The sequence below is a fragment of the Pterocles gutturalis genome, unplaced genomic scaffold (assembly GCF_000699245.1).
Source record: "Pterocles gutturalis isolate BGI_N339 unplaced genomic scaffold, ASM69924v1 scaffold2077, whole genome shotgun sequence".
NCBI classification, from domain to species: domain Eukaryota; kingdom Metazoa; phylum Chordata; class Aves; order Pterocliformes; family Pteroclidae; genus Pterocles; species Pterocles gutturalis.
The window spans coordinates 1,571-14,533 of record NW_010107616.1 but is presented as its reverse complement, the minus strand read 5'-3'; the positions used below and the strand labels follow the sequence as shown (position 1 = coordinate 14,533).

The window sequence follows — 12,963 nt, the reverse complement described above, 5'->3', positions numbered from 1 at the left end:
GCAATATTGTATAGGTAATTTATAGTTATTAATTTTATTAGTGGTGTAATTAAACCAATCTCTTCCTCCCCTGTGGTGCTGTATATTTATGTGGGGTAGATGAGGAGACCTGGGAGTTCAGTTGTTCTTTTTTTTTTTCTTTTCCTAAGCAAATTTAAATTAGACATATTACCGGACTCAACTCACTGAAGTTGAGAACTCTATAATTTACCTTAATAGTTCTCCACTGTTCTGAAAATCTTTTGTCTAGTATGTACCCCCCTGTGAGGATCCTATGGTGTTAAATCTCCAGATGCATTGAGAAGTTTTCTGTCTTGTGAGACACGTCAAGGGGTTAGGAAACAGAAGAGTGAGTAGTCCTAAAAGCTGCACAGAACACAATGATAGAATATTTTTGAATGCTACAGTTGTTAGTGCTTACATGCTGTTACTGCTCTGTTCTTGTCTAGAAATTATTTTCTGTTGCAGGGGTTCATGGCCTACCTTCTTTTCTGCATTCTTCTGCAGGTGAGACAAATGTGAACAATGAGAAGAATGCACCTACCCCTGTAGCTGGAAGGAGACTCGCAGCTCTTGGAACAACAGTAAGACTCTTCTGTGGTGTCTGTAGCACTGTTAGATTCCAGCTAAAGCTTACTGTGGCTAATCAATTCATGTAGACCCTTTGGACGACAACTGTTGACCTACCCGAGTAAACCATGAAACGTTATTGTGCCTGTACTCCTTAGTAACTAAGAAGGAAAAGCTAATTGAAATTGCAGCATCTTTGGGAATCACCTTCTGATTACTTGGGTCTACAGAGGGGCTTGTTGTCTTTGGTGTTACAATGTTGGGTTTTTTGCCTCAGGCTCACCATGTAGTTACGGTGTGGCTACTGCTTTTAAAGATGATCCTTTTTGTGTTTGTGTTGTTAAGGTGGACAGAAACCTAGTGGTAAAAGAAACAAAAAGGGGATGATACTGTATATCCAGGTTCTCAGTGCAGTGTGCGATGGTACCGATTTGAAGATGCATAGGTTAACAAGTTAAATTATAACCCTGGCTTACTAGTTGAGTTTATTAGTACTCATCATGTAGGACAGAATTGTGCAAACCAACCTGTGGTTAAGAGATGAAGAGTTCAGGGGCTGCTAATATCTCAAACTTTCTTAATCTTCCTGTCACAATGGTTGTGAGCTATCCATTCAGAGTAATGCTTATGAGAAAGTACAACGGTAAAACCCATCCTAACCTCATACGTGTCTGCCCTATGTGTGGGAGGGTTGCTTGCTCTTTATGTTGTGTGTAAGTGTATATCGTTAGTAGTGTTATCTATATGAATGCATCTAATATTTAACTGTGTTGTTAAGCTAGTATACAAATGGACCTAGAGATTAGTTTTAATACTTGCAATATTTAAGTATTTCTACATCTGTTTTCAAAAGCCATCTAAACAGACTCTGAAGCCTAAAAAAGATCTTACCCTTATGAAGGAGAAAAAGAAACGGAATACACTGGAGAAAGAGGTATGAATACATTATGTGAGTGCAATCGTGTAATCTGTTTCAAAAACACAAGCTGGTGAAATTAGCCTACAAGTATCTCTGTGCAGAGCAGAGATTATCAAATATTATGGTATGTAGAAAACATTGGGTGTGCTAATAGATTATTATATAGCTAATAATTAATTCCTATGGATTGTGAACAACTATGCAGCCAGTTTGGGGGTTTTCTTTTTTAGGAAAAGGGGAAAACCAAGTCTTACATTCTCTATTCCAAAAAAAAGTTCTGTTTTATTTAACAATTATTTGCTGAGATTTTTGTTTAATTGTCATAACTTTCAAGTTTATAGGGAGCTAGCTTTTCCTTACTAGTACATTTCTGTTTACTAATCTATGGCCTTGTGTCTCAAATGTCGCATTCTGTCTTTCTATTCCACAGCCAAAGAGGAGAGTTGGCTTCTGTTGAAAGTTGAAGCTAAGACTACTCTAACTTGAACATAGTGTACTTGCTCACTAAAATAAAATAAGTCAGATGAAATGCTAGGAGTGCAATTCTATAGTGTATAATAATAGAGAAGGTTGGCAATTCTGTTACCTCCGTTCTTGTGAGTAACAGAGTTGAAGATGGATATTCTGAATGAAAGTTAATACAGTATGGATACTTAGCCTCTCCAAGAAAACTGTGAGCATAAGCTAATGATGTCATTTAAGGAGAATAATGTCAGGAAATAAAGCAAAATACCTCTTCTGTTTTAGATTCGTGCATTAGTGAGAGAGTATGGAGAGCAGAGTAAAAAACTTGAGGCTCTGGAGGAGGCTTTTGCTAAGATGGAAGCAAAGTTCAAGTCTTCAGTTCGGGAGAAAACATCTCTTTTGGCAAATGTTGCTTGTCTAAAAAAACAGATTCTGGAAGTAACAAGGATCAATGAACTACTGAAGTCAAAGGTATTTGGACAAATAAGCACGTATTTGCATTGTATTTGCTGTTATTAAGCTCCCTGGGCAAGAGGAAAATTTAGTTGCTGATCAGCACTTGTTTTCATGTTCCCCCTTCCCCTTCGTGGGGGCAGGGGTAGAGTGTGTTTGGTTCGGGATCTTGTGTGCTTCTAAGGGCAGGGTGGGACTTGCTAACAGCCCTCGCAAGGGTGGGCAGAGATCAGTGTAGTGGGTGGGAGGGGAATATTTTTAAAAGCTTTTGTGAAGAGTAATTCATATGAAGGTGTTATGCTTAATGGTTTTATATTCATCTCTAATAAGCTGTCTGAAGATGGTGTTGAGAAGAAGATGAGCAGCCTATGCCAGGAATTAATGAAGCTCAGAAACAAGAGGGATGGTAAGGAAAAGGTACGACCATTTGCACCGTACAGGATTGTAACTCTGAGCTGCTCAGGAACAGACAACAAAGGGCTTACAAGAGAAGTGCAAAGCACGTTTTGTTTCTGTTCTCAACTCAGTAGCTTCTTGTGCTTTCTGTAGAGTCAAAATAAAGACCAAATGACAAATGTTCTTGATTTTTTTCTGTTGATGTGCAGAGTAAATCTGACTTCAACTAAGGAAGCCTAGAAATACCTGTGTTACAATATCAGTTTGTTGGTCCGAATATTAATTTATTTGAAAATCCGTGGTCTGAAGTATAATTGAAGCTCTTATGCTTGTGTTTGCGTTTTTTGGGTGGTAGTGGTTGTTATTTTAACAAATGGCTAATGTCTTTACAAAGGGTTACTTTGAATCACATGTGGTGTAGTAGCAAGCACTAACATTAAGTTGTAGGTATGAATTAATTTCAGTCTACCATTGCCTCTTAGACAATTCTTTTTTTTAATGACATCTCATTTTGGTGGTACTATTTGTTTTTGTTTTAAGGCTGCACTTGCAAAGCAGGAAGACATGGAAATGAAGCTGCCAGAAGTGCAAAGGAATCTTGAGCATTCAAAAGGAGAAGTAGCACAGTTAGAAGAAAAACTGTAAGTAGTAAGAAAGGACTTTTACTTAGATGACATAAAATTATCTAGCTGTGCTTCCATGCTTAAACCGTAGAGAGCACGTAGTTTAGGGGAAATACAGGCTGTTGTCCTACAGAGAAGGAAAAGAAATTATTAGTATTTGTGACCTGTAATAAATTTGATGGAATTAAGTTTTCGGGTCTGCTGTATTCTTAGAAAATGAACATACAAAATGTTGTTCCTCTAGTGTATCCAACCTTTTTCCAAAAGACAAACCACATCATCTCAACCCTTTGTCTTCCAGTGTGGTAAGGGTGGAGTTTTTCTTGGCTCTGGGGTGGGGAAGACATGTATTTTGAGAAAGGAATTGTCATTCTTCTTGGAGCAAGACATTCCTATAGATGCGATACTTTGGTGTCTGGCCCCTTAGACTACCAAGTTAGAAATAAGTAAGAATGAAAAAGCATTGGACCAGGAGTTAGGATCTCAACTCAGTAGGCAGGCGTTTTACACAGATTCAGCGAACACCTGTGTGTTCTCCAGGTAAGTACTGAAGAGCAGTTGTTGTGCCTTCAAAGTTGTTGCATAGTAGCCACGTTCCCTGGAGAAAGGCAGCTGCCAAGCGTCCTGGCTGAAGGAGCTCTATGTAGGGAGTTCCAGACCAGCACTTTCTGTTCTGCCCAGTGTCATTTGCCACACAGGAACAATGTGCTAACATAGGCTATTTCTGAGGATGGCAGCATAAGAAAGTTGAACTTAAGGTATATTCTATGTCAATTTTGTCAATTTTTCCTTATGCTTTCTGTACCTAATGTCCAAATGCTCAAATATGAGCAGAATTTTTCTACTTATCTTGGAGGTAAAATACACAGAGCTAATAATGCAGGTAGTGCATTTCAAAGGGAGGAAATGATAATTTGTCTAGCTAATGCACCTGTTCTGATGGCTCAGCATCTTTACTACAGATGACTAGACTCTCTGGAACAGTTATGAAAAAAGGGTAGAATCACCTCTCAGAGCCAATACCCCCTTCTCATCCAAACTGCATTCTGAGAAGTATGTATTGCTACTAAGTCATGATTCACTGGTTTATTTCTGCTTGCTAATCTGTAAACAAGTAGCTCTGATGAAAACTTCCTGGTTTTAGGTCTGCTACTGAGAGAGAGAAAGTGGAAGAGAAGTCTGACACAGAAAAACTCCTGGAATATATCACGGAGCTCAGGTAACAACAAATTGTTCGTGAGTTGGACTGGCTAAGTTAAAAGGCAGTAAATCTAAGCGTCATTTACAACTGGTGAAGTAGAAACTTGGCAACAGTTCTATTTAATGCTATTAAGATAGAGGGAGAAAATAAATAATTTTTCCACACAATGGAAAGGAGTCGTAAGATTATTTTCATTATCTTTCTAAATGTCTCTGCTTTTCTGGGCTAAGCAATACTATGGAGGAATTTTGTATCGGGGACCTGAAATCCTGTTTTTAGCCTGAGTTATTTATACATAAATCAAGCTAAATCCTTTTCCTCTAAGGTACTGACAGTAATGTCTTTTAGCTTTTGTTTGTAAAACAATGTGCAGTAGGGCAAAAAACCCTCAATCTTGGCTTCTGGTGAAATGTAAGATAGTCCGATTTGCATTTAAAAGTTGTGATGAATTATGTACGTATGAGCATCAGTCTGATTCTAAAAATTACTAAGCCTGTGCTTTGTAACCAACTGAAACTCTGACCAGTCTTCATGGTCATGTGTTCCTGTCTCAGAACATGGTGAAATTACCTAAGTATTTACATTTGAATAGTTTGCTCTTCACCCTTCTCCCCCCTGTCAATGTACGCATTAAGAGATTCCTTATTAACTGCTATATAACCCAAGGTTTTGCTTATTATCTGTCACAGCAGCCTTTTAAAAAACCTGGATGGAGTAGTCACCTTAAAAATCTATTATAGTGGCTAGTTCTGTTTTAATCAAGCCAATATATTGTGTTCGTGTAATTATGTAAGTTTCTTTTAAAACAAAACATCAATGCTGAAATCAATTGCTTTTAATTTAAATTAACCTGTCTTAATGTGCAAAAACTTGTGTCTGGGAAAGCAGGCAATGTGTAAGCCTGCAAAAAAAAAAAAAATCAGTTGTAACAAATACCTGAACTTTTTGCCTACAGTGGTGTTGCAGAAACAGTTGAGAAATACAAACTAGATGTTGCCCAGATGGAGGAGACACTGATGAAGAAAGACCAAGAAATCGAGATCCTGATGGATACCCTCAAAACAAAAGAGGAAGAATCATTTAAAATTATAGAAGAACTGACTGAAAGGTGTGAATTGCTGCAGCAAGAAAAAGGTAATTGTTAGTGCTTGTATAGGTTTGTTCTAAAATGTCAGTTCAGACTGGTTAAAAGTCATGTCTCTGAGCGCCAGCTGGGAACAGGCATATTTCTAACAATATGAAAACTACCTTGAGTATGGTGTGCTTACTCTAAATTTACATTATGGTGGAGGGTTATTAAGGTAGATAATATAGAAATGAAAATTGTTTACGTAGTAGAAATGGCTTTAGTCTGAAAGCTGAACACAAATGACTGGTTCCTTACTCTTCACTAAGAAAACAGTATGATGTTGTCTCAATCCACTGTTAGCAGCTTATGCACAAGTTCATTGAAGTATTGGGAATGTGTCTAGGAATCTTTCTTCTTTTCCTTCCCACCCCATCTTCTCCAGAACCATCAACTTTGCAGCCTGAGACTGGTACTCAGTTCTCTGTGTACCAGTTGGCTTGCATGTGCTAGTATTCTGTGGAAGAAGCTTTGGGGAAATCACTTCATTGTTTTTCCTCAGCCATACGGCTGCTTTAATAAAGGCTAATTGCTTGATCCATGTTAAAATTATTTTTCAAGTGGTCTACTTTCAGACAATTTTGAGGAGTTTCCGGATGTGCTAAAGGTGTAGCTTTGGGGTTTTTTTTTCTTTGCCTAGCTAACTATAAAGCTAGGATGGAAGTTCTATGAAGAATAGATGCTCTTTGAAGAGGGAGAAGGGAGTTTGTGTTATTCTGACACTTCTTCTATGCAGAGAAAGAGTTGTCTGAGAGCAGAAGAAAATTCCTGATTATGAATGCTGAAATAGGAGACCTGAAGAAAAAAATTGTCTTAGAAGAACAAGCACACCAAAAACTGCTTCAGAAACATGAGGAGATGGTCTCTCAGCTGCAGCAAGAGAAGGTAAATATAGACTACAAATTATTCTAAAAATAGACTCTAATCCCACTGACTGGCACTAAAGGTTCTGGTGCTGGTTATACATGAGACTGCTCTGTTAATGATAGTCTCATCTGTGGAATGTACTGGTGGGTGCTGACCAGCAGAAACTGTCTGTGGTCCAATATCTCTAAGAAGAATAGCTGTACGATGGATGCTTTGGTTCTTCCTGTACATTTGACCTTATTCTTGTGTTTCAAGTTCGAACATTGCAAACTAGTCTTTAATATCTAGCAAAGTACGGGTAGGTTTCAAAATCTGTGATATTCTGGCCTGCAGGAGTCATCGGCATCAATGCACCAGGAGTTACTACAGTTGAAAGACGAGGTAACAAGTGAAAGACATCTTCTTCAAGAGGAGCTGAATGACACAATGAATGAGCTGAATAAATTACATGCTAAGGAGAAGAAAGCTGAGAAGTTGGTGAAGCGGTTGGAACAAGAAATCAAATCTCAAGCTCTTGAACTTGGGCAGATGGAAGTAAAGTTGAAAGGGTTTGTCAAATAAACTTTTGGATTCTAAAACTTGGAAAAGGAAAAAAAGTAACATAAGCAAAGCTTTTGAGCTAAATTCAGGTTTTAGGGACCTCAACAGACCTAAATTTATTTCTTGCTGGTTGTTGATTATTGATAATGGTTATACCTCATCCACCTGAGTGACTTAAATTAGTTTTATATTGTCTTCAAAACTTTAATTAGTATGCTGAGACTTGCTTGAAATGCTAGTACTGCAATAATATGATGCTTCTGTGAAGGGTAAGCTAAGTGCATGTCATATGGGATGTTTCTTGCCTGGAGAGGGCAATGACTGTGAAAGATTTCTCAAGCAAGTTGTTTATTCCTTGCATATATTGAAAGTTTAGCGTTAGGTGTTTGATCTACTCTGTAGCTATTTTCGAAAATAAGGGGAGGGGGAAATGCTTAGTTAAATCTACTATTAAAATGGTGCTTCAATACATGAGAAGTTGTGACAGAAGTTACTGGTTTGTCACAATGCATTGCTGACACTGCAAGCCTTCTGTAGCTGATAAGAGCATTTGGTAATGTGTTCAGACATACTTAAGTGGAATGCTGATTTTTTTTATTTTAGGAAGAATGCTGAGTTGGAGCAAATCAATGAAATGCGCAGCAATGCTGTTTTGCAAATCCAAGAAGAACATAGCAATACATTGCGTAAACTTGGAGAGACTGTTGCTGAGTTTGAAAGGTATTTAAGTTTCATGAAGATCTAGGACAGGGATGATATCTAAGATGACAAAAAATAGGCTGTTTATTCATGTGACTTGGTACTTAATGCTGTATATGAGTGTTGGTACTGTACTAGAGCAGAGGTTTTTGTCGTGGAGTATATGATGGCATTAAGAGATGAATTTATTCCTTTTGGGTACTAATAAAGTGTAACGACATGTTTGGTATCTAGTTCAGGAAACTGGATGCTTCTTCTTCCAAAGTGTAACCAATTACATTACTCAGGTTCTCTTGAATCTTGATGAGAGTTAGAAGTAGTCATGGTGTTCTCTTTGCGATAAAATCTCTTGCAAAAAGACAGTTTAGGCTTAAAACTTGCACTCAATCAAGATTATTTTCCTACAGTTCTTGCGGATCTTTCCTTTCAAATTGTTAAGGTTGTGGAAGTATTTAAATAGTGATACTGTTATTGATAAGGATGCAAGGCACCCATGAAGGATCCAGTGGGATATTTGCTAATGCCAACTTCAGATATAGGTCTTTTGGTGTTTAAAACAAGCTTCAGATGTAGTAGGTCTTTGGTGTTTTAGAATGTCTACCAACATGTAAAAATACTTGTATTGCAGAATCTGTTGTAGTGTTACTGCTTCTGGTTTTCTGGAAATGTGGGGTTTTCTTAAACTTAGGATTTATCAGTGCCAGAACACGGCCATATATCTAGATTATAAAATCTCTTGTAGTCGTTAGCATGAGCTTGTATTGCCCTAGTAAGTCCTGAACATGTCAATCGGTATTTTGTGTAAAGTAACATGATTTTTCTTATTTGCATTGGAATACCAGTTACAAGAAGACAGTAGCTGAAGAAATAAGCAGTCTTAAGCTGGAGAACACCTCACTGCAAGAAGAAGTTGCCGACCTAAAAAAAATAGGCCAAGTTAATCTACAGCTGCTTCAGGAAGCAGAGAATACGAAAAACAAAGCAAAAGAAGAATGTGCAAGGTACTAGGCAGACTTTTCTGTAAACTAAAGAATGCCAGCTAAGGCTTGCCTTCTGAACTAGAACTTAATACAGTATTTTACCAAATGAAATCACTATTTGGTGTAAGCTTAAGTTTCTTCCTTTTCCCAGTGCAGAGGGTTGAAAATATTGGTAGACAAAATTGATTTCATATGCATTAGAAAGCTGGTCTGCTCACTCAATTGCTTTGACTTCTTCCTTTATGTGGAACATACAGGAAAAGGAAAATTATGCAGTGAAATATGCTGGAATCTTGTCTTTGTCAGAAATAGCAGTTACAGTGACTGCTCCACAGATAAGATCCCTGGGGCAGACAAACAAATACTTGATGCAGAGCTCACCCTTTGCCACTCTGAATAACATGTCACCTCAAACTCTGTTCACAAGCAGATGCCAGTTAACGATCACTTCAGAGAGGTAACCAGAGGTCCTCTCTCTGCCTGATACATGGCACTACAGCGCAGCTTATTAGTATCACCCAAGAGTTGTCTTGGGTCACTAGCAGGGGACATGTTTCTCTGACTGTCTCACAGCCGCTTTGTGGCCTATGTTCTTCCAGCTCGCTCTGCAGAGCGTGAGAAAGTCCCTTGCTGTGGGCAAGTCACTGACTATTTGATGAAGTGGGGCAGTTTTGTTTTAAAAGGTCACTGTGTACAATCACCTGTATTGGGCAACTATGCTCTGATCTTTTTTTAACTGTTGCATGTGGATAAATGACTTAACTGCATGAAAATGCCATTTTGGCCAAACTGAATGGGGCATTTCTAATCTTCCCAACTCTCTCTTTGATTTATAAAATGCTTCTGTAAGTGTTTGTAATGCTTCTCCTGTCATTCACCTCTTGCCAGTATATTGTGATTCTCCTTTGGAAAAATCTTAGCTTACCAGCTTATTTTAAAACATCTGTGCTACGTAAGATACTGCCCTGTCTTTCCTACTCTCCTGCGTAATATTGTGTCCAGTTTCTGTTAGAGCTGGTAAAAGAAAAACAGCTGAAGAATTCTTTCCTGTTGGATTTGCTGGTTGAGTGTGGCAGGGGAAGGGTTCTTAGTCTCTACCAAGGTGACATAACAAACAGCTGAGGCTGGAGAGGGAGGTGTAGAGTTTTTGAACCCTTGAGTACATCCACACTGAACAATCTTGACTAGTTTGTGCTTGAGCAAACCTTGGTTATTAAAGTCTGACTACTAAAGTGTCTTCCACTAAAAGCTGCTGGCATTATACTGTCATGAATAAGAAACACAATCTTTCCTTGCTTCAAAAGCACTGCTTGCTTCCTCAAAGGAGAAGTTAAAAATACTGTACCCCTTGAGCTTGATTGCTTTCTCTATTGTTGTTCTCTTGTAGCACTGTTTGTGCAAACCTTTATTTCACTCCACCTACTAACAGCTCTTCAGTCGTGGTTATTTGTGTTTTCAGATTTAGAGTAGTGTAAAAAAACAAAAAAAAATTAAGGGTTTATTAAGGATGGATGATATTTTCCGCAGGATGCTTTTAGAAGTCCAGACAAAGCTTGCACTGAAAGAAGCAGAAGCGGAGAGCACAAAAGAGTCTTGCCTTGCACACATGGCTAAACTTCAGGAAAAGCTCGAAGAGCGAACTGAAGATCTGAAAAGAAAACTTGAAATGGAAAGATCAAGGTAACTTTTCTCAAACTGAACTGTCACGTTACAGCATCAATTTTTAGTGTGAAGAAGTGCTGAGAGCTAACAGTGAACGTAACAGGAGTCCACTTCTTGCTTTGTAGGAAACATGAAGATGTGACCACTAGCTTAAAAGAAGAAGTAAAGACCTGGCGTAAACTATATGAAGATTTACATAACAAAACTAAGCCTTTTCAGGTGTGTTATGAAGTAGATGTTTATTAGTGTCTGAGTTAACGCTTGTGTGGTTGACTGGAGTTCTAATTTGGAGAAGTAAACATGCTATTGCCCATTCTAAGGCATTTATCCTGAAATGGTTTCCTAAGTTACTATCGCTTGAGCCAGGTATTCCCCTTCCCAAACTAGTCTTTCTTTGTAGATTTCAGTTCAGTAAAAAGCCATATTTAATTTAAAGACTTGTAAGAGATTCAATATGTATTTCAGCAACAACTGGACGCGTATGAAGCAGAGAAGAACGTGCTCTTAAATGAGCATGGTGCAGCCCAAGAAGAACTGAATAAACTAAGCGATGCGTATGCTAAACTACTTGGCCACCAGAACCAGAAGCAAAAAATCAAGCATGTTATGAAGTTGAAAGAAGAGAATACCCACCTGAAGCAGGTTTGTGAAATGACAAGTTAGGAATCTTTTAAGGTACTCATTTGCTTGATTCCTCTGTTGGCCTGAATATTCATAGCCTAATCCTGCAACCTAGTTGCTTTCTGTGGTTCTTAGATTCCCTTCAAGAGCTAGACTAGAACAAACCACCAGCCTCCAGGAGCAGCAACAGAATCTGTTTTAGTTGTGACTGAATGTATGATATACAGAGGGGTCACCAGTGCAAACAGCTACCCCCACTCTTAGCTTGGTTGGTTTTTCTGACCTCTTTTGGAGGTTCTAGACTCAGTAAACTTGTCGGAAAGCAGCACCTGAAAGTTTCAGGCTACAATACTGCTCAGTGTTTCTATACAGCAATTATACAGTGGTGCTGGTTTCTGTACACCTGTGTGTTTGGTTTGGGCTTGTTTTTTAACACCACCAATAATTCTGTAATTCTGTATGTATGTTTGTGTTTAGCATTACTCAAAAGGGCTGCTTGAGTAAATGATGAAGCAGGCTTTTGCTCTGTTCTCAGCCTAACTTCCAAGTATTACATCTTCTTTAGGATGTTTCAAAACTGCGTGCATTGCTAGCAAAAGAAAAGCAAACCAGTGGGGATCTTCAGGAACAACTATATACGATTCAGAGCATTAGGCACTTTGATCCTGCCAAAGGTTTCCAGCACGATAGCAAGGAAAATATTCCTCCAAAAACTCCTTTTAAAGAAGGTAAGCTTAGATATTGATGTAGCCATGTCTCTATACCTCTTAGGCAAAAAAGGTGTGACAGTCTTGCAGAGTCTGCATTTGGGGCAGGAAGGCGAACGGCCTCTCCTGTGAGTTTCACAGCAGATGCTGGAAGGCTGCATCGATGGGCACTGCCAGCGTGCCGGTTGGTTTTGTGCTTTCCAGCCCAGTTCCTTAGAACTTGACCTGAGCAGGTGGTGTGTCAGGTCAGAAGAGTTTGATGGTGGGTTTACAGAGAATTAGCTGGTTTGCATGGTCTTGGAAGATGTGAACTTTGTTTTGCTGTGTGTATCACCTGTGATTTTACTATCTGCCATCCAGCTGACACCTTGCAGCCCATCAGGCCCTAGGCAGTGTCTCCTGCATGGGTGGCAGGCGTGACAGTGGCTCAGCCGGAGGCTGGAGACCTGCTTCTTGAGCTGCTACCTGGCAGGACCTTATCCTGCTGTAGGTGTACAGGTAAGATGCAGAAGGCCTGCAGATGAACGTGGAGTGGAGCAAGAGCACAGGGGTGCATGAAGGGAAGCAGTGTATGCAGAGAATATGGGGAAGTACAGATGTTAACCAGACCTTCATTTTACAGTGTGTTCTGGCGTCTGAAGTTCTGGCTTGACTGGTCAGTGCAGTGTAGCGCCTTCTTCCCCCAGCAGACAAATAATTACTTGATGTGGTGGGAGCAACAGTGAAAACTCCAAATTTGTAATATTTTTCCATTGCAGGTAACAAAACCAAAATGTAACTTCTTCTTGGTATTAAGAAACATGTCATAAATTCATGTACTACGGAAGACTTCAACAGACTACTTGCAGGAGGTGAACCTGGATGCTGTATATACTACAAATTAGTAGGAGTAGTAGTGAAATCATCTAAAATTACGTATTTTTAGAAAAACTATGCTTGGTCATCCTCTTAGCCACGGGGCACTGTATGCTCCAGACTCGTGGTAACATGGTTGTGCTCTTAACTCCCCAGTGTTCACTGTTACACTTTTTTTGTATGCAGAAGCTGCTGAGTTTGCTCTTGACAGAGTAGCTTAAGTTCAGAAAGGGTGAATAAGCACTGGAGAATAAGGGTGACAATAAAATCTGTTTTCAT

At 39.0% G+C, this 12,963-nt stretch overlaps 1 protein-coding gene across 1 annotated transcript; it reads left to right on the top strand.

Moving 5' to 3' along the window:
• Positions 1-250: 250 nt before the first annotated feature.
• HMMR (hyaluronan-mediated motility receptor (RHAMM)) lies at positions 251-12,607 on the top strand (the record flags this gene model as incomplete). The annotated part of the gene is given in 17 exon segments (XM_010088151.1): positions 251-349; positions 508-584; positions 1,424-1,504; positions 2,237-2,425; positions 2,738-2,824; positions 3,344-3,444; positions 4,571-4,645; positions 5,583-5,761; positions 6,490-6,638; positions 6,954-7,168; positions 7,764-7,880; positions 8,702-8,860; positions 10,367-10,519; positions 10,627-10,720; positions 10,967-11,143; positions 11,688-11,850; positions 12,588-12,607. Coding segments are annotated over 17 exon segments (2,135 nt in total), but the record flags the coding sequence as incomplete, so codon positions are not given.
• Positions 12,608-12,963: the final 356 nt, after the last annotated feature.